Genomic DNA, 21,084 nt, shown 5'->3' on the forward strand with positions numbered 1-21,084 from the left:
CCAGCGGTCCATCCAGGCAACCAAGACATAGCAAAGGGGACAGAAGACTAAGAAAGACATGTCTGCTTTTCAAAAGCCAAGTTCAGGATTGAAGTTTGCAGAAACCCCCTACTGAGTGGACTCCAAAGGCGCCATTCCATGACAGAAGGGGTGGGGAGTAAAGGGAGGACTCGGTCCACTGCAACCTCACTGCCCACCCACGCCCCCAGCCCGCAACGTTCAATCTCAGCTGGGAATGAACTCGCAGAGGGGCCCACACCTGGTCCTTCTGATCTGTCAGTGACAGGTGCTCATCATCCACCTGCATTACCAGCTCCTTCACCTTCCGCTCCAGCCGGCGGTTGCTGAGCTGGAGGCTGGCCCGGTCCCTGCAAGGGCAAGGGAAGCAGAACAGAGGACCCTCTCACCTCAGTGCCCCCCAGCACCCTTACCCCAGGAGGCCCAGCCCACACCTGCCTGGTCTACTCAGGCTTAGAGTCAGAGAGACTCACACCCAAACAGGAGGGAAGCACTGCCCACTGGACAGATGAGGACACAGGGCTCTGAGAAGGGGCATGGCTGTGCCTGAGCCCAGAGAGCCAGACAGGGGCTGAGCTGGGGCCTGCCCTGAGCGCCCCCATCCCACTGCTTTACTTGGTAAGGCAGAGGGTCACAGGCTGCCAGACTGTTAATGTTTGGGGCTGACGCTAGGCTGCTCTGGCTCAGTCCTAAAGTCCTACTGAAAATGGATAATGTACAGTGCTCTAGGCACGCACCAAACACCCACACCGCCACCAGGAAGGTGAAGGGCCGTAAGACCTGAGGCTGGCCAAGTGCAACCTGGTGCTGGCCCTGGGGCTGCGGGCTGAGTGCTAGCTACAGGGAATCACGGTGCAGAAAGGGGGCGGTCATCTGATCCTCTGTCCCTCACAGCCACACGCCCATCTCTAACAGATGGCCACTTGGCCTCTGCTGAAGACACCTGGTTCCCAGGGCACATCAGCCCCCTTTCCTCCATTCCAGCTCCAACTCAGTAGCTTAAGAGGCCACCTGTCCTACTGAAGGTGGGGAAAGGAGCAGCTATGAACTAAGCAGTTAGGGTGGAGGGTGAATCTTAAGTTTCAGCCTTGCTACATCAATATTTCAGCCAAGCTACCTTCCTCAAGTCACTTACTTTGGTGGGTCTCCGTTCCCCTACCTCTAAAATGGGAACAATTTTTCAGCAAGGCTATACTTGCTCTGCCTTCCTCAACAGGCTTAGGAGGACAGGAAGAAGCACAAGAGCAAAACACTCTGTAATGCAATGCCCGCTGCCCACCAGGGCCCCTGCACCATGGCTGGGCTGGGCTCACCTCTCCTCGCTCTCCAGACGGTCCTCCAGCTCTGCAATCCTGGCCTCCATCTGCACCACCAGCCCCTCTTTGCTGGACCTGTAGGAACCTTCTAGGTGGATAATCCGGCTTTTTAAGTCCTTGGTCTGGAATAAGACAGGGAGACTGTGAGGTGCTGTGTCTGCCACACTCTGTGCAGAGCAGGAGCAGAGCCCCAGGTGGGTGGATGTTTGGTCAGTGACTGTGATAAGCCTAGTTTCCACATTAAGATATGTGGCCCCAGGAGACCTGGGGATGTTTTCTGGGCAAAGCTTTGCACTCCAGTCCTGACAGGCCAAAAGAAGAGGTTCTATCACACACCCCAATGGGCCTAAGTGAAAGCTTTGGTATGTCCTAAGAAGTCTGCATGTCAGACAAACAAGCATGGCCTTGGCTTTTTATAACCCTATTGGGGTGGGACGGGAGAATCAGGCTCCTTCAGTAATATCACCTGCCCATTGAAGGACTTATATGAATAGCATGTGAAAGAGTGATTCAAGTAGGATCTGTTAGCAACACCTGCATTTGAGGATGCTGGTCTTTTATTATTCTCTTCTCATTGGACTTGAGCCCTCTTAGATCTTAAACACAGCACTATAATTCCACTTCTCCCCAGCTGCTAAACCTCCAAGCACATCTGACACTGGGAATACCTGTTCTGGAAAAGGCCTCAGAAACACATCTTCCCCTGAGGGGATTTCATGGAGTGCTGTGCCAAGAAGACTCAACCAAGGGGCTCCAGTCCAAAGCCACAAGGAAGGGCCAATGGAGGGGTTGGTTCAGCTGCCCTCACCTGTCTCTCCAGGGAAATCTTGTCACATTCCAAGTCCTGACGCGCAGCTCTCTCCTGAAGCAGCTCGTTCCGCATCTGCTCCATCTACACCAAACAGAGCCAAAGCCCAGAGGTTAGAGAGGTTGTTCCTGGAGCCTTTGTGCTGAAATGCTTCCCAGGTACTGAATTCCAACCTCCAAGTCAGCTCCTCTTCCTGACCGGGGCTTCCTGCCTTCTCTTAAATAGAAGCTGTTTCTTACTCTTGACTTCTCAATGATTGCATGGATAATAATACAAATAACAATAACTCATAGCTAACCCTGTCATGATGGGTTGAATCATGTCCCCCTAGAAAGATACACTAAAGTCCTAACCATGAGAACCTCAGACATCACCTTATTTGGAAACAGGCTCTTGATAGAGGCAATCAAGTTAAACTGATGTCATTAGAGTGGGCTCTAGCCCAATATGACCGATGTCCTTGTAAAAAGGAAGAAGTTAGTTTCTTTCCTTCTTTCTTTCTTTTTAGGGTTAGGGCCACACCTGTAGCATATGGAGGTTCCCAGGCTAGGGGTCGAATCAGAGCTGCAGCTGATGGCCTACACCACAGCCACAGCAATGCCAGATCCAAGCCACATTCGTGACCCACACCACAGCTCAGAGCAACGCAGGATCCCGACCCACTGAGCGAGGCCAGGGATCAAAGCTGCATCCTCACAGATACTAGTCAGGTTCTTAACTCACTGAGCTACAACAGGAACTCCAAAAGGGGACATTTTGATGCAGACAGACACGGACAGAGGCAAGACAGAGACACAGGGAGAATGCCACGTGAAGACAGAGGATTGGATGGAGGCAGCTCCAAGTCAAGGAATACCAAGATTGCCAGCAAACTGCCAGAAGCAGGAAGAAGGAAGGAAGGATTCTTGCACAGGACTGGAGGATGAATGGCCCTGCCAATGCTTTGAATTCAGAGTTTTGGCCTCCAGAGCCTGAGACAATACATCTTAGCTGTTCTAGGCCATCTACTTTACAGTGCTCTGGGATGAAGCCCTAGAGAACTGAACACCTGCACAGCATTTCATAGGCAGTATCCCACGACAGCCCCACAACAACCCCACGGCGACAACGATGACGTAGGTAATATCATCTCTGCTGAGGACATCACAGCTCCGAGAATCTAATCACCCTGGATGGTGACCAGCCCTCCCAGATTGCCCAAGACCAAGGATGGACTTGGGACATAGGATTTCTGCTCAATCTGCAGGAGTCCCGGGCAAACTGGGACAAGTCAGTCACTCAACCTGCTGGAGAGCTACACAACTAACAACAGAGGGGCTGAGATTTCCCTGAGTTCCTGACTGCTGCATTCAAGTTCAAGCTTCAGAGAAGGCTTCCGCAGTCAGCATATCTCAGATGCTACTAGATCTCTCCCTTCTTATGCCAGAAACAGAAGTCAGCAAGAATGCTCCAGGTGTCCTGGCAAAGGCCAAGTGCTACTGTGGATTTCTTCTATAGTAATAGGAAATGAGCCTGGCTGGGCAGCATCTGGAAAGAGATCCCATCACCTGCCTGTCAGCATCTCCATCTCCCATCCCCTTTAGCACAGGTGAAAGGAACTTCAAAGGCAGAGGCCCCAGATGCTGTTTCCAGAACCGTCCAATAGAGGGCGCCCTGAAGACACCCAGAGAACCAGGAAAATCAAGCTGCCTGCTCCTTAAGGTCAGCGACCAACATAGCTAAGAGGTGTGCACATAGCAGTCCCTTGAGGCCTGGGGAGACCTGTAACACTCTCACCTTATCTGTTCTTGGCCTGGATTTTCACAGGCTATACAAGCTCCCCTGAGTAAAAGATTAGGTCATTCCTTCCCTGCCATCCACCCCAAGTGCAAGAGCTGACAGTTCTATGAATAATGAGAGGTGTCACCACAACAGGCTAGGCTTGCATCTCCCACTGTCCCAACCACAGTGTTGCACGGGGTGACAAGTGGAGTGGTGTGGCTGGTCCAGAGTGGGTGACACGGAGTGGTAAGAAATGAGGCTGGCCACTGTCACGGCTGGTACATGGAGGCCTTGGCACCACAGGAGGAAGCTGGGACCCTGCCCACAGGTGAGGGTGAATCTGTGTGTCCAAAAAATAAAAAATAAAGTTTGCCTTTCTGACCGGCAGGCTTCTAAGGCACCGGGGTTCTGAATTTTACAGCAGAGGACACTGAGGTCCAGGGCAGTTATCCATGTACCTGGAGGGAGCCAAGCCAACTCAGAGCTCACAGCCCCATGTGCTCTGGCTCCCTAGACCAACTCAGTGGAAAAAACTTCAAATGGACTTAGGGTTAAGACAGCTGTCACGTAAAAACCAAACCTGGGAGGCAGTCAGTCTCCTTGGGGCATCCTTATACGCAGCAGGGGAAAAAATGCCAGCCTTGCATAGGGTCAGCAGGCAGAGCATTTAAAACTCCTCCTGTGCCCCCTGCCTGGAGAATCACATGCTGCAAAGAGGGCCTGGAATGATTTCTGTAACGCTCTATAAGCACAAAGTCCAGGGGTAATGAATGCAGCCTCACAGCCCCACTCCGAATGCAGCTGTGACCCACAGAGGTTGTCAGCACAGCTGGGCCACGGGGCCTCGACATGCCTCTCGGGGGAAATTGTTCTGTTCACGCCTGCTGGGCAGAGGCCAGGCCTCACTGAGGACACAGTTAAACTTTCACTGCAATGGGAAGCAATTACACAGGCTGGCAGCAGGGGCCCCGCTCTCTTCCTGGCTCTGCATATGACCTTGGTCAGCTCACCTCTGGGATGCAGACTCATTTTAGAACAAGGCAGCCTGTGACACAGCAAAAGCGCCCTGGGGTGCTGTGTGTGTGGCTCTCCCTGAAGGCAGCTGCAGTCCCCTGCTCCATCCTTAGCTACAGTGACCATCTCTTCCCTCCAGATCTTTAGGACCGTCCCCAGAAAAGACCCCCCTCTGTCAAGCTCAGAGGTAGAGTGTGTTTGTGAACTTACAGGCTTGTGTGCTGGGGGGAGGGGTGGTCTTGGAATGATGGGGTGGGTGCATTCATTCCTCAGACTATACCTATCATCAGCCTAGGCTGGACATCGTGACAAAAAGACCAACACAGTATCCGATCTCATCACAGGCTTGTAGGGGACAAACTGGCCTGGTACATGCAGTCAGTGTCACCGAGATAGGGAAGGAGGGAGTAGGGGTGGAACACATCGGGGGGGAGTCACACCCCACCCAGACTTGGAGGGCCAGGGAAACCCTCCAGATAAAGGAACACAGGGTGGGGGAGGACAGAGTCAGGAAGAGATGGGAGGGGGCAGAAGAGAACATGCAGCCGATGAGACAGGGCGGAAGTAAGAGAGAGGCAGCACAGGTGGGGAGCCAAGGGGACAGGTGGAGTGATAGACAGGGTGCAGTCACACGGGGCCCACAATAGTACTGTGACCAGGACAGAAAGGACAGAAGCCCTGCATTGCTTTTTTAGAGTGTTATTCCCTCCCACCATCCCCCAATGAGGTGGGTACTGTAAATATGCCTGCCCACCCTGGAGTCCAGGGGTGTTTGCACACACAGGTGTGGAGGCTGCATGATGCCAGGTGAAGCCACAGGATGGAAGAGCTCACTAAGGAGAAAGGAATGAAGGAGGAGGAGGAACTGAGTCTGGGAAGGCCTCCTGCTCCACGTTATGAGGGGAGGCAGGGAGGAAACCAGGATGCTGACCCGTCCCCAGAGCAAAAGAAGGGAGGCCCTGAGGAAGGTGGGCGGAAGGAGGACTGAGGAAAAGGCATGTCGGATGCGGGGAGTTTGGTCTGGGAGGCTGGGCAGGCAGAACCGGACTGCAGAGACTGGGAGACAAGGCTCCAGGCGGTCAGCTGCAGAGCTTGAGGGAGGAGTTTGCAAGCCATCTGCCCACACTGTTCCCAGACCAAGGGCGAGAATCACAGAAGAGGAAGACGCAGTGGGTGATGGACTGTAACAGGATGGGAGTATGACGGGAGACAGGCCATCCAGGGAGGGACAGGCAGGATCCAGCTTCCCCCCACCCCGGGGGGGGGGGGGCAGCATGGAGAGAACCTCTCCCTGGGAGACCTAGAGCACAGAAGACCCAGCCAGGCTGGGGGAAGCAGGATCCTGGAGCTCGGAGGCCTGGGAGGGAGCAGGAAGGGAGAGAGAAAGAAGAGAAGTGAGATTATTTCCCCCAAAGTGAAAGGATAAGGAAAAACTGGAGGCTTGTAGAGAAAGAAATTCAGTTGTTACAGGGTGTGAGGTCCAAATCCAGCAAGAGGCAGTAAAAGGTGGGCAGGGCAGAGGCCAGAGTCTCCTCGCAGCTGGACAGCACCTGCTGTCTGGGGGCCCGGGTGGTGACTTCCCACAGCTGTGCTCCAGGCTGAGGAAAGAGGAGGGAAACACAAAGAAGCAAGAGCCTCTGGTGACAGGGGCGGAGCAACTACGTGTCTGCGTCTGAGCCCATTAATCCTCCTGGAACTCGCAGGGGCAGAAGTCAGCACCCTTGCTTTCCAGGTGGGAGGCTCAGGAAGAGGGGAAGCAGCTTTGGGCTGCAAACCTGTAGGACCCAGGTTCCTCAATGAAGGGCAAAATGCAGGACAGGCAAGAGCTCATTGCGGGGGCGGGGGAGACCACGGAGCCTAAAGGGAAGCAGCAGGAGGCGAGAGGCGGAGGTTCTGTGGAGGGATTGAAGGACCCAAGGGGTTCTCCGCCCTGGGCCCAGGCTGAGGTTCAGGACAAACCCCTCAACGTAAAGCAGCAGCCACTGGCCAAAGTCTTGCTTCCTTAGCGCCACTGCCGGGAAATTCTGGATCCTGCCAGGAAATGCCCCCCTCCACCCTGCCCCCCCCCCAACCCCTTTGCAGAGGCCCTCGGGAAAGCAGCATTCCAGAGGCCTCCGTGGGTTCGAGACCTCCCCAGCGTGCCCCAGGCAAATGTGACTCTCCAAAGGAAACACAAAACAATAATTATTTATACCCCACCGCCTCCCCGCCAGAGATGGCTATTAAAGTGGAAGTGTAAAATAAATCAGAGTGGAGAACAGGAAGGAACAAATGCGTGGCCATAAAACTTCACAGTTACTGTCACTGAGCAGTCAATTTTTCTTCAGTCTTTTGGAAACCAAGGCTTTTGGCAAATGTGATAGGCTGCCTTTAATTCTTCTAAAAGAATAGCCTGACACTCAATTCTAAAATAAATCCACCACAAGGAATACCATGTGGTGTTATGCACAATGCCTTCAAGGAAGGTTTCACCATAAACCACATGTGTTTCAGCCATGCTCCTCAATACAGCCATCCCCAGCATTGGCCCAAATATTCCAAAGGAGATCCTTCTTATCCTGTGCCCACAGTGGCAAAAAAAAAAAAAAAAAAAAAAAAAAAAAAGAGAGAGAGAGAGAGAGAGAGAAAGAGGGAGAGAGGAGGAGAGGGGAAGAGGGGAAGCGGGGGAGAGGAGGGGACCAGGAGGGAGATGGAGAGGGGGAGAGAAAGAGAAAATAGCCTCTGGCTTCTCTGGACCAGGGAACTAAATCTGAGGTTGGGAAAATACTTCTTTATATAAGCTTAGCACTTTATGTGCTATTTACCCTTCAACTACATTAAATAGACCAAACCAAAACTTTCCAGTCAAATTAAAACCAGAACAGGAGCTAAAGGCAACAGTGTATCACAGCTGGACTGAAAGAATGCTAAACCCTGAGCACGATGATCGGAAATAACTGTATTAGATTCCAGTGGCTTTATGTCAGAGACACTGGTGACCTGAGCCAGCTCTCGGGATTAGAAGCAGCTGCCTTCTGGGTTAATGAAAAGCCAGAGATATTTGTGATTGCTAACAACAATATTTAACCCCATCACCTGTGTTTACCATTGGGCTGTAAAAGGGTTGGTGAGCTCACACTTCTGGCTAGTACTAAAAGTGATACTCAACCACAAGGAAGAAAAATTATTATTAACCAACTGTACACAATGGGTTCTTGAGCAGCCTTTACAAGAAGGGGCAATTCTGAGACCAGAATCATTTTAATTAAAGGGGGGAAAAAATGAAAGAAAGATAGAAAGAAATCCCATTCTGCTCTTGTACTCACTGACGGCAAAGGAGCCTAACTGCCCAGGTGTATAGTCTGGTAGCTGCATCCTCCCCCTGGCCCCATGCAGACTGAGGAATAGGTATGATGCAGGCCACTAAGGGGCAGTTACTGAAAGTAACCATAGAAGCCCACAACTTTATCCACTTGGATTTATCCTGCAATTGCAAAGGCAACAGGGCAACCTCACTTCAGGCCCTGGAAAGAACATGAAGCCACCCGAAGCTTCTGAGTTTGTACTTGTCTTTTTCTTTTTTTTTTCTTTTTGGTCTTTTTAGGGCCACACCTGCAGCATATAGAAGTTCCCAGGCTAGGGGTCAAACTGAAGCTGCAGCTGCTGGCCTACACCACAGACACAGAAACTCGGGATTCAAGCCATGTCAGCAACCTACAGCTCATAGCAACGCTGGATCCTTAACCCACTGAGCAGGGCCAGGGATGGAACCTGTGTCCTCATGGATACTAGTTGGGTTATCGCTGAGCCACAATGGGAACTCCTTGAGCTGGTACTTTTCCTCCAGCCTCCTGGCTGCCTGGGATGCATGAACGGTCTTTCCACTGGGTGGGGTTATTTTGGCCTCCCCAGGCAAAAGAACCCATCTCCATCTAGACGGAACTCTCCTGGTAACTGCATGCACTCAGCCACTAGTAACCACACGCAGTGCCCAAGAACATCAGCCTGTGGGACACATTTAAAATACCAAGCTGGGCCATCTGCATCCTGGACTCCTGAGGAGAATCAGGAGAGGACTAGGCAACATTAATCCTCATTCATATTAAGACACACCATGGCATTAGCTCTACCTTAAGAACAGAGACCCAAACATCTGGGGGTCCTGACCACCCTCAGTTTGACAATGGGATGATAGAAACAGATAGAAGGGAGTGGGTTTCAGAGTCAGGCCGTGGCTCCACCTCTTACAAACCTCTCCACCTCGGGTGGCCACGTAGCCTCATAAGCCCCAAAAACAATGAGAGAAAGCATGCAAGACACAGGCCCAATGCCTAGCACCTGGAGATCCCGCAGTAAGAATGCAAATTGTCCTAAATGCAAACACAGTTTTGGAGGAAGGAGAGGAAAAAGGATTTCTTTGGATTTAAACAAACCAAAAGCCAGTAAAGCACCCATGATTTTATTCAAGTTTCCTTCAGCTTCAAGAATATCTTGAGCACGTTGCCGTGAGCTGTGGTGTAGGTTGCAGACGCTCAGATCCCAAGTTGCTGTGGCTGTGGTGTAGGCCGGTGGCTACAGCTCTGATTCGACTCCTAGCCTGGGAACTTCTATATGCAGAAGGTGGGGCCCTAAAAAGACAAAAGACCGGAAAAAAAAAAAAAGAATATCCTGAGCATGTATGCAAAAGGAAGGCCTGAGAAGGCCTGGGAACTTAAAAACAATGTTGCTGTTTTTTTTTTTTTTTGGTCTTTTTATCTTTTAGGTCCACAGCATATGGAGGTTCCAAGGCTAGGGGTCCAATCAAAACTGTAGCCGCCAGCCTATGCCACAGCAACAGAGGATCCGAGCTGTGTATGTGACCTATACCACGGCTCACCGTAACGCCGGATCCTTAACCCACTGAGCGAGGCCAGGGATTGAACCCATCTCCTGATGGATGCTAGTTGGGTTTGCTAACTGCTAAGCCACAACAGGAACTCCCACCGGTATCTTTTTTTTTTTTTTTTTTTTTTTTTTTGCCTTTTTTAGGGCCACACCTGATTTTCATGATTTTGTATCATCTGTCCTTTGTCCCTGGGAATAGCCCAGCTAAGGCTTCATTCAGGCTCACCTTCTCTTGCTCTTACTCCCACCCAATTCTGGAACTCTGCTTCACTCTTCTGCTCCACAACCTCCATGGCTCCCCACTACCTTCAGAATGGTCCTTTCAAAACCCTCAATACGCCTCTCCTATTTCTATCTTATGGAAACACAGGAGTCCATTCACTGCTCCTCAGAATATTAAATAGATCCTACCTCCCAATCCTTGTTCACTCCTTCCACTCCATCTAGGACTCCTTTTCCATTCCTTAGTCTAAATCTTACCCTTTCTTCAAAGCCAGCTCTGGACCACCCTGCCCCTGAGAACTCCCACAGTCACCCTTCCCCCCCTTAGCGGCCTGACTCCTTCACTTGGTGTTTAGGACCTGCTGCTCTTCCTTGAGACTCGTCCGCTGTTTAGGTATGCCTCTGCTTCTCACACAAACCACGGCACCTCAAGGATGGAGGCTACTTTGTTTAACTGCACAGCCTGACCCCAGGGCTATGCACACAGCCGGCGCCCACCATGCTGTGCAAACACTGCTAGACAGGACACTGCCTTGGGAGACACCCGAGCACCCTGGCTGCTACAAGGGGGACTTCAGGCCTTGGTTCTTTCATCCACTGCATGAAAAGTCTGGGGAAATGAACCCGGAGGTCCTTGCCAGATCTCAGATGCTGTAAATGGGGTAGGCCATTTGCTAAAATTGTCAGAAAACCTTTTTTTTTTTTTTTTAAGCTTTTTAACCTAAGCCCTATCACTAAGACTAGGAGAAAAATGGAGCTGTTTGGAGGAAGCAAGGATTCAGAAGAGGAGCTTGTGAGAATGGAGAGATTAAATACAGAAAAGCACTGTACCCTTTCACTTTTTAATTTAGAGAGACCATGGTCCAAAACAACATTCCCCGTGTCTTCCCCACTCAGTACAGTGAGCCAAGCATCCAGAGCCAATGATACACATCTGGCTGGAGATTACAGGCACTGTTTTCCTATTCTTTAGGAGACATCTCCTGCAAAGGAGGTGTTACAGGGCAGCATTTGAGGGGGTGGAGAAAAAGAGATCTCAGGTATAAAGGTTTCCTATTTCTTTGATTCTGGCACGAAGGCAGCAGGAATATATATCCCTTGAAGTTGAGCTAAGTGAATTGCACAGTTTCAGAATCAAGGTCCACCTGTCTACACCCAGAGCCCTTCCCTGGAGCCTTTAGCAAGAAATCCATCTCAGACTGACCTTGACTTTAAACGAGAAGTAAAATAGGTATTTGGTTGACCTGTTTCTCTACCCTTCCTGACAAACCTGGAGGCAGCACTGGCCAAAAGAGAGGCCCCAAGAGCTCCACCAGGAGACCTCGTTTTATTTCAAGGGTTTGTTTTATTTCATTGCTGTTTTAGTAATCCCTGTATCTGTCTGAACATGATGGTCAATTTCTCCACTTTTAACAGGCACCAGACTTTACAGCCCCAAACCTAGAGAATACAGTGAGAACAACAACAACAAAAAGACGAGGAAAAAAGAATGAAAATGGCAAAGAGGCTAGACATTTGTGGAAGCCATCTTTTCAGGCACACTAACTCAGACACAGGAAGAGAGTGGGGGCGTTAAAAGGTGACTCAGACCCTTAATTTTATAAAAGCTTCTCCTAGCATTTCAGTGTTAGAATTTAGAAAAGCGTCCAGAAATCTTCAGGAGCTACATGGGGTCACTGCCAAAGGGTTTGGGCCTGCAATGGGGACATGCTACCCAGTTAATGTCACTAATGTCACTGCTATCTAGTGATATGATACCCCATCTCCAGGATATGACTTAGGTACTCTGAACTTTTTTTTTTTTTTTTTTTTTTGTCTTTTGTCTTTCAGGGCCACATGTGCGGCATATGGAGGTTCCCAGGCTAGGGGTCTAATCAGAGCTGTTGCTGCCAGCCTATGCCACAGCCGAGCCACCTCTGCGACCTATACCACAGCTCACGGCAATGCCAGATCCTTAACCCACTGAGCAAGGCCAGGGATCGAACCCGCAACCTCACAGTTCCTAGTCAGATTCGTTTCCACTGAGCCTCGACAGGAACTCTTGACCTTTTTTTTAATTAAAAAATGGAAACAAAATTCCAAAACCTTGGGACTATACCAAGTGTAGTTTGGGAAATCATTCCCATTATGTACAATATGAGGATAGTGTGAACTGTCCCTGACCACCTCCGAGTGTTGCTCTAAGGATCAAATATAAGTGAAACTCCTTTCACTTAAAAACTGCAAAAAGCATTCCCTTGGAAGGTACGGTTATTGTACTGTGAATGCCTCATAGGTGGATGTATTGCTAATTCACTGGCAAAGTTCTTAAAGGAGACGGAGTCTTATCATGTACTCCCCATGGACTAACACAGCTACCAAACTCCACGCAACTGCTTGTTGAACTTGTGATTCTCAAAGCCCCGGCTCTAAAAGCCCTTTGCCCCTCGTGACTAACAGACTGTTATCCATTACCTGGAAACTCCCCCTCTACACACACTTGTTATGTATCACCCCTCTTTCTTAGTGGCTCACCCCACCCTCCATCATTTCCATAAGCCATGAACCCTCCCTCCCTCCTCTAGCTGAATCCTCATGTTTAACCTCTCACATTTTCTTTTTCATGCAGGATGATCCACTCACCATTCAATTACAGTACAGTACCTGTTCCCTGCTGCGAGCGATCCTCTCAGACAGCAAATCTGAGTTGTTCCTTTCTTCATCCAGCTCTAACTCAAGTTGAGACATCTTGTCCTAAGAAAGAAGTCACAAACACCGGTAACTTAACTTGCACTGACCAAGTTTTTAGAAGGACTGCCCCATGGAGGACAACCCCCAGGGCAGATGAGAGCTGTATACTGTGAATTAGAGTTTGGGAAAAGGAAGTGTCTTTTTCTCTTACTGTCCACAACACATTAAGTCCACACATAATTTGAACACATTGTAAAACTGTGTTTTATTGCCATTTTTCTTTTTTTTTTTTTTAGGGCTACACCTGTGATATATGGAAGTTCCCAGGCTAGGGGTTGAATCAGAGCTATAGCAGCTGGTCTACACCACAGCCACAGCAACACAGGATCCAAGCCACATCTGCCACCTACACCACAGCTCATGGCTTAATCCACTGAGCAAGGCCAGGGATTGAACCCACATCCTCATGGATACTAGTTGAAGTCATTTCCACTGAGCCACGATGGCAACTTCTTATTGTTTTTATAGTGTAAAATATAATTGTGCACCTATAAAATACATAAAGGAAAAAAATATTACCCCAAATGCTGATAGAAGCACTGAGGCTATTTTAACATCTTTCCTTCAGACTTTATCCTCCCCTTATGAATCAGTAATTTTACAAAGATCTACCGAAGCCTAGGAGGTATGTAAGTTAAAAGACAGTGTGGAAACCAAGACACAGCCCAGCACATTTCTTGAAATACTCTAACCTCGGAAGTGTCTTTCCTGCTCAGGGTTTCCAAGACCCTCAAAAGCACAGAGTGTATAACAGCCTTTTGCATCTGCCTTTTTCTTCTAGGAAATCTCGTATACTCAGCACCATGCAGCCCCAAATCCACATCAGAATAACATACAGACAGGGCTGGCCCATTCCTCTAAACCAGCCATCACAGAAGAAGCATCATCTCTAGCTTCCTTGCAGGCTCCTCATTTAACATCACTGGGTGTTAAGAGAAAGCTACTTCACAAACCACCCCACTGGAGGGTTACGGGGTTTGCACATGTGTTTCTCCTGTCACCAACCATGTGCCCTATGCCTGGATTTAGTCACAACCACGAGCCAGGCACACTAAAAAGCAATGAGCGTTGTGAGTTTTTATGTGAGCCTGCAGCATCTGTACATAAATAAATATTGTCTCTGCAATTGTCAAAGTTGGCTGTCTAGCCTACATATGCACCAAAAATAAAACTCACAGAACACGCAAATGACTTAGTGTCTCTAAGTGCCCTCCCTATTAATGAAATCTATCCAGAAAGCTCTCTCCCAGGAGCCAAAAGTCACAAAGACCAACTCAGAAGAGGAAGCCAGGTCCGGCACCAAACCTCCTATTTGTTCAGTGCTTCCTGACTTCTCCAAGGCCAGTGTCACTCGGCATTGCCAAGGATCCACAAGTGCTCCATTTACCTAAAACAGCCACTGAGTCTCTCAGTTTACAGACAATCCTCATTACTGAGAGAGCTCTTGAGTCTGACAATTAATTTGTTAAGTGCTACTGAAGGACCAAGCAAGGTATTAGTCACCACAAGACAGTCCTTCCAGCTGCCTCTTAGGGGAAGAAGTCCCCCCCCCCCGGCCACACACAAACACACACACACACACACAGTGGTAGGGTCTGGAGAGCTGTTCCTTTTTGTTCATTTTGTTCCTTTTTAATGGAGAAATAGCTAAAATATAGCACAGGGGCAGGTGAAGCTTAGCTACACCGCTGCTACTAGACCATGAGCTGGCAAAAGGAGATGTTCTTTTTAGTTCAGAATATTCTGGAAGATGAACTGACAGCCCAGTGTTTGACTATGAGCACCTCTGCACAGGGCTCTCTTCTTGCCTACAGTCTGGACTGTGCAGAACCCAACAGGAGCATTCACGGGGTCAGGCCAAGGGTCACTTCACCAATGGTTCTCATGTCACTGACTGACGAGGCTTTAGCTTGATTTTAACCAGTTTTTTGGGTCCTAGAATAACCATTTTCTAGTTACCTGGGTTAACCTTAGCTTGCCTTAAAACGACCCCCCCAATGAGATCAGAAACAGGACATTAGCAAAATATACAGCAATCTTGCCAAAAAAAAAAAAAAAAAAAAAAAAAAGATAAAACTGTAACCAGGTAATTCTAGCCTCTAAAAAGGGCCCATCTAATAAAATCTTTAAGGGCTGAAATATCACTTCCTAGATATAAACTGATACTAAGTCCCCTAGAGGTTTTAAAAGTTATTTCTATTTATTTGTCAAGTTGAATTGGGAATTCCACTGAGTTTAAATTCCAGCTATCTCCCCCTGGCCTTGAGCACTCTCTGACTTTTATCGAAACCTTGACAAAGTTAACATCTCCCAAAGACCCGAGGCTAATTTTTAAGTCTCTCTTTTCCTCTCTATTAACTCCACTGGGAGAGCCTCCTTGCCTGCCTGCTTGCATCTCTCACAAGTGTCCTATCTTAATAAATTTATTTCTTTTTATCAAAAGATAAAAATAAAAAAATAAACTCGCCAAAAAAAAAAAAAAAGGAGTTCCCGTAGTGGCTCAGCAGAAACGAATCTGACTAGCATCCATGAGGACTCGGGTTTGATACCTGGCTTGGCTCAATGGGTTAAGGGTCCAGCATTGCTGTGAGCTCCAGTGTAGGTTGCAGAAGGGGCTCAGATCTGATGTTGCTGTGGCATAGGCCGGCAGCTGAAGGTCTGATTAGACCCCTAGCCTAGGAATCTCATATGCCGTGGGTGTGGTCCTAAAAAGCAAAAAAAAAAAAAAAAAAAAAAAAAAAAAAAGACTTTACTAATGTCTGGCTGTTCAAGGGAATAAAAGCCAAAGACTTCCTGGAGTTCCCGTTGTGGCTCAGTAGGTTAGGATCCTGAGATAGTGTCTGCGAAGATGTGGGTTCCATCCCTGGCCTCGGTCAGTGGGTTAAGCCTCAGTCAGTCACAAGCTGCAGTGTAGGTCGAAGATGTGGCTTAGATATGGTATTGCTATGGCTCTGCCATAGCATTGGCAGCTGCAGCTCCAATGTGACCCCTAGACCAGGAACTTCCATATGCCACAGGTGCGGCCATGAAATTAATTAAAAAATAAATAAATAAATAAAGGCTGAGGTGTGCACAGAAAGGCTACTTCCCTTGTGCCACAAGCCCACTCTCCCCAGGCCCCAGCTCACGCCCGTGCTGCTCAGAGACCTCCATCTGCTTGACGAGTCTGCCTCGGTCATCCTTGAGGTGACTCTTGGCCTCCAGCTCATACTCCAGGTCCTTCAGGGTCTGCTCCAAAAGCTGCCTTTTCGTGAGTGCCTCCTCCTGAGCTCTCTGGTAGTCCCGTAACTCTTCCTCCAGCAGGCGCATCTAGAATGAGGAGGAACTGGGCGGGTTATCTGGGCACATTAGGCACACAGAGGTCTCACTAGACAGTGCACAAGCTGACCTGGAAGACGATCAGAAGACCGCGAGCCAGAGCCATCTCCCTCTGGACTCCAGTTTCTTCTTTTAGAAAAAGAAGCCATTTTCCAGTTATAGATAGCAACCCGCTGGGTTATAAATTCAACATAGTAGATGCTGATCAGTGTTAGATATAACAGAAAAAAAAATCAGAGGAGTACAAGGAAATACTGTTTTGTGAAACTTTTCCTTTTTTGGTCTTTTTTAGGGCCTCACCTGCAGCATATGGAAGTTCCCAGGCTAGGGCTGAATCGGAGCTGTAGTTGCCCGCCTACATCACTGCCACAGCAATGCCAGATCCGAGCCACGTCTGCAACCTACACCACAGCTCATGGCAACACCAGATCCTTAACCCACTGAGTGAAGCCAGGAATTGAACCCGTGTCCTCATGGATACTAGTCAGGTTGGTTACTGCTGAGCCATGGTTACTGCTGAGCCATGATGGGAACTCCTATGAAACTTTTTCTACTAGGTATTCATATATTTGTACAAATGCATGTATTACTGGGTTACAAGGCAAGACGTCCTTCTTACTGTAGGTCATGGCCAAAAACACCAGAATACCCCTGAACTAAGTAAGTGGTTCCTAGAGTGTAATCTATTGCCAGCTTCTATCAGCCTATTCTCAACAAAGGTTTAAAGTTAGGAGAAAATAAAAGGTAAAATAATGACCCCAAAGCAACCTGCAGGCACAAAAGCTATTAATATAACCATGCAAATTAGGTGAAAACCACTGCTTTCCAGAAGAATATCATGTTACAGGCTGTCATAATTTACAGTGTTTTGTTCCTCCACAAGATGGCACTGAACTAATAGCTGTGAAGAAAGTACCACAGAGATCCTGATTCACAAGAGGTTGTCTGTGTTTTCCGAGTCTCTGGAATCTCCTCAAGGGGACTAGCCACCACAACACACAGAAGGTACTCCTTAAATAACTGTGTGGGCTGATTCAGTGAAGCTCAGGGCTGTCTGCTGTGTCCTCTTCCTTCCCTCCTGGAGGTGGGATAGAGTGGAAGGTGAAAGTGGTCTTGGGAGTAGAATACACCAAGGGTTAATTCCCTTCAGGGAGCATATACCATAGTGAGTGGCAAACTCCATTAAAGTACCTGCCTTTGGGGGTGGTTTGCACAGAGAAATTGGGAAAGCCTCAAAGATAGTCTTTTGGGGGACCCAACAGATTAGGCTAGTTTAGGAAGCCCAGTAGGAATATTAAGAAATGCGTTCCTCTCCTGGAGGCTGATAGAAACACCTGACATTTCTTTTCTTTCTTTCTTTCTTTTTTTTTTTTTTTGGCCTTTTTAGGGCCACACCCACAGCATATGGAGGTTCCCAGGCTAGGGGTCAAACTGGAGCTGTAGCCGCTTGCCTATGCCACAGCCACATCAGACCTGAGCCACGTCTGTGACCTACACCACAGCTCATGGCAACACCAGACCCTTAACCCACTGAGCAAGGCCAGAGATTGAATCTGTGTCCTCATGGATGCTAGGCAGATTCGTTTCTGCTGAGCCATGATAGGAACTCTGAAACACCAGACATTTCTATGAGCAGAGCCTTGAGGAGGACATCTCCAGATAAAGAGCCTCGTCTGGTCTTTGGTGATGACTGAGTAAAGGTACAAAGTGAAAATCATCCCATGGAAAAAGGAGGATGGGACATTCTTTGGATCCAGGGAGTGCAGCATACTCCAGAGCATTAAAAAAACAAAAACAAACAAAAAAAACTCTCCAAAAAAAGTGTCTTTAAAAAAAAATTCTTTGTGTTTCCACATCCTGATTTGTAATATTGCAATAATTATAAAACTGACCTTATGAGACTCAAATGAGATCACACCCCCCAAAAGAACGTGGGGTTTAGAGTCAGAAAGACTGACAGGTAAATGGACAGCTCAAACTTTCTTCTCAGTATTCTTCCCAACCCACAGCACATTCCTACCTTCCACAGCCCAGATAGCCCCTCCTAACACCTAGCAAGGGCTCTGTCATGCCAAGGGCACTTGATGAGGATATGCCCACGAGAATACCTAGTGTAGTGTCTGGAATCACAAGTAAGCATATACCTTCAGGAGTTCCTGCTGTGGCTCAGTGGTTAACGAATCTGACTAGGAACCATGAGGTTGTGGGTTCGATCCCTGGCCTTGCTCAGTGGGTTAAGGATCTGGCATTGCCGTGAGCTGTGGTGTAGGTCGCAGAGGTAGCTCGGCTGTGGCATAGGCTGGCAGCAACAGCTCCGATTAGACCCCTAGCCTGGGAACCTCCATATGCTACCGGTGAGGTCCTAGAAAAGACAGAAAACAAAAAAAACCTTCTGAACCTACTAGTGCTACCCTTAAGCAGTTAAAAGTGCCCCTTGCTAAGTGGGACTTAGAAAATAAACTGAACAGTGAACTCAAATTCTTAATTCTCTAAAGATTATCTTCATCAGAACTTTTTGAGTTCTACACCAAAGGCAAAGGAGGTAAAATGCCCATTTCTCTTAAACTAAAGAAGGCAGTACCACAGCTCTTAGGGTAGGGAAAATGGACCCCTAGAGTGTTTGTTTTTGCTTTTTTTTTTTTTTTTTTTTTTTTTTTGCCATTCTTGTGGCATGCAGAAGTTCTGTGGCCAGGGATCAAACCCATGCCACAGCACTGATCCAAGCCGCTGCAGTGCCAACACTGGAACCTTAAATTGCTGTGCCATCTGGGAACTTTTTTTTTTTTAAACTGAGAGCATTGTCTCAGCTCAACCAAAATAGGGTGGAGGGTGGTGAACAGAGTTGAACTTAAGTTTCTCAAGAATCCAGAGTGAGCTCAGCTTATTCATTCATGTTTATTTCAAATGCCTCCATGACTACAACACCCTGATTCAGGGTAGTATCTGACTGCACTTTCCTTTTTAGAATGATGAGGTGCCTGTTTCTGACATTCAAATAGAGGAAGTATCTCACAGGGCCATGCCACTGAGAAAAATCTAGGAAGCACCATCTTTGTTGTCATCATAAGGAACCCTGTTATTGGAATTATTGCCCTTTTATAAACAACACTGGTCTCTATCTGGCCTTAACTAATCTCTCTGGATCTCAGTCTCTTTGCCGAAGTAGAGGATCACCAAGGTCCCTTCCAATCCAAAGATTTTAGCAGAGTAGCCATTATACACAAACCAGGGGGAACACTTTACAGAGGTTACCATGACACTGATTTTCTGGAATCAAAACTGCATCCCAGGAGTTCCCGTCGTGGCGCAGTGGTTAACGAATCCGACTACAAACCATGAGGTTGCGGGTTCGGTCCCTGCCCTTGCTCAGTGGGTTAACGATCCGGTGTTGTCTTGAGCTGTGGTGTAGGTTGCAGACTCAGCTCGGATCCTGCGTTGCTGTGGCTCTGGCGTAGGCCAGTGGCTACAGCTCCAATTCGACCCCTAGCCTGGGAATCTCCATATGCCGTGGGAGCGGCCCAAGAAATAGCAAAAAGACAAACAAAAACAAAAAAAAAACAAAAAAAAAACAAAAACAAACAAACAAACAAAACAAAACAAAAAAAACTGCATCCCAGGTCTTTGTTGGTGTTCTGGCCAATTCCTGGATCCTTCTGCCCAGTTGCCACCGAAATAAAAATGATCATTTTTTTCAATGACGAAGATAACCGTGATGTCCATATGCTAATTTCAGTTCTTACTTGGAGTCCTGTATCCTAAGACCCTGAACCGCAAAGGATCTGTTCTCAGGGTCCTTTCACAAGGGTTCTACAAGCCTGTAATAAACATCCATTGTTCTTTCACACAGTTTCAGCGCTGACTCATGGGCGACTTTTCTTTGATCATCAAAGATATTAAAAGTTTGTTTTTAAAGCAAAATTTGTTTTCCTGTGGAATTTTGGTGCTTTGGGCACTACTTACCAAAAAAAAAAAAAAAAAAAAAAAAAAAAAAAAAAAAAAAAAGCAAGCTTTACAACAAAACAAACAAACCCCCTACTATTAGTGTCCAGGATATACAGACCCTCTGCCATAGTCTCACGTGTTACCTCATTTAACTATTACATTGTTATTATTCTGTATACTTTTAAAGAGGTAGAAACAGATGTTCAGAGATTTGGAGTAACTGGCTCAAGATCATCCAGCTGCTAAGAGTCACAGCTAGAAATCAGAACACACTGTACTTGCATTTTAGAGCCTTCAACTTTTCGTTAAAATAATCAAAAACATTCCCTTTATTTTTCTCAGTGCTTTAGAAATCAAGACTAAAGGGAGTGAACATTGGGGTTACTTGGCTCTTGCATTCTTAAATACAGTCCAAAGTTACTGTTTTAATCATTTTGATACTCATAAATTCCTGAAGATTTCTTTTTGTCTCCATTATTGTTGTCTTGAAACTCTTAACCACCACTCCTATTCCAACAAAAGCTTGTACAATTTTAAATGAATGGCCAAAAAACACCTGGCTACTATAATCCCAGTTCTAGGATTAAATTAAAACACTAACACATATAAGTTATTTCGACACAGCTAGGCACACCACTGGTGCTCATAAATGCAGCTGGACTTTTTAGGCAGAAAATCTTGGATTAATCATGAAAACGGTCAAGCTAAAGTTGTGTTAATTTCATCTCAGAGGTCCCAGGTCCTTTGTGTCTTAGAATGCCATCTGCCCCCACGTAACCATCCTGAGAACTAAGCACCAACTCTATCCTAAAAATCTACCCTAAGCCTCTCCTGAGGAGTTTCAAGGCAGTCTTGAAGGATATTTTGAACAGAGGGAAACCAGGAATGAGCTGGCCAGGCATTACCTCATCCTGCATTTTCACGGCATTCAGACGGGACTTTTCAGCCTCCAGAGTTTTCTCTTTCAACTGCCTTTGCATTTCTGCAAGCTCCCTGCGATTTTTCTCTTTGTACTCATCCAGCTGGTTCTGGAGCTCCAGTGTTGATGTGCGGGACACCTCGACAATATCAGCCATCTGGAAGAAGTGACAC

At 47.6% G+C, this 21,084-nt stretch overlaps 1 protein-coding gene across 5 annotated transcripts in view; it reads right to left on the reverse strand.

Moving 5' to 3' along the window:
* The window catches only part of CGNL1 (cingulin like 1), a 204,184-nt gene that overhangs the window by 4,680 nt on the left and 178,420 nt on the right, over window positions 1-21,084 (reverse strand). For 4 of the 5 annotated variants that reach the window (XM_021094667.1, XM_021094676.1, XM_021094658.1 and 1 more), the window contains exons 12-17: window positions 20,898-21,068; window positions 15,880-16,041; window positions 12,646-12,735; window positions 2,143-2,226; window positions 1,332-1,456; window positions 260-368 (exon numbers count right to left, since the gene is read on the reverse strand). In XM_021094667.1, the coding sequence (XP_020950326.1) occupies window positions 260-368; window positions 1,332-1,456; window positions 2,143-2,226; window positions 12,646-12,735; window positions 15,880-16,041; window positions 20,898-21,068 (741 nt within the window). The remainder of the gene's footprint in view (window positions 1-259; window positions 369-1,331; window positions 1,457-2,142; window positions 2,227-12,645; window positions 12,736-15,879; window positions 16,042-20,897; window positions 21,069-21,084) is intronic. The other variant, XM_021094685.1, reaches the window with a different exon arrangement.

The sequence above is a fragment of the Sus scrofa genome, chromosome 1 (genome assembly GCF_000003025.6).
Source record: "Sus scrofa isolate TJ Tabasco breed Duroc chromosome 1, Sscrofa11.1, whole genome shotgun sequence".
In the NCBI taxonomy this organism is placed as follows: domain Eukaryota; kingdom Metazoa; phylum Chordata; class Mammalia; order Artiodactyla; family Suidae; genus Sus; species Sus scrofa.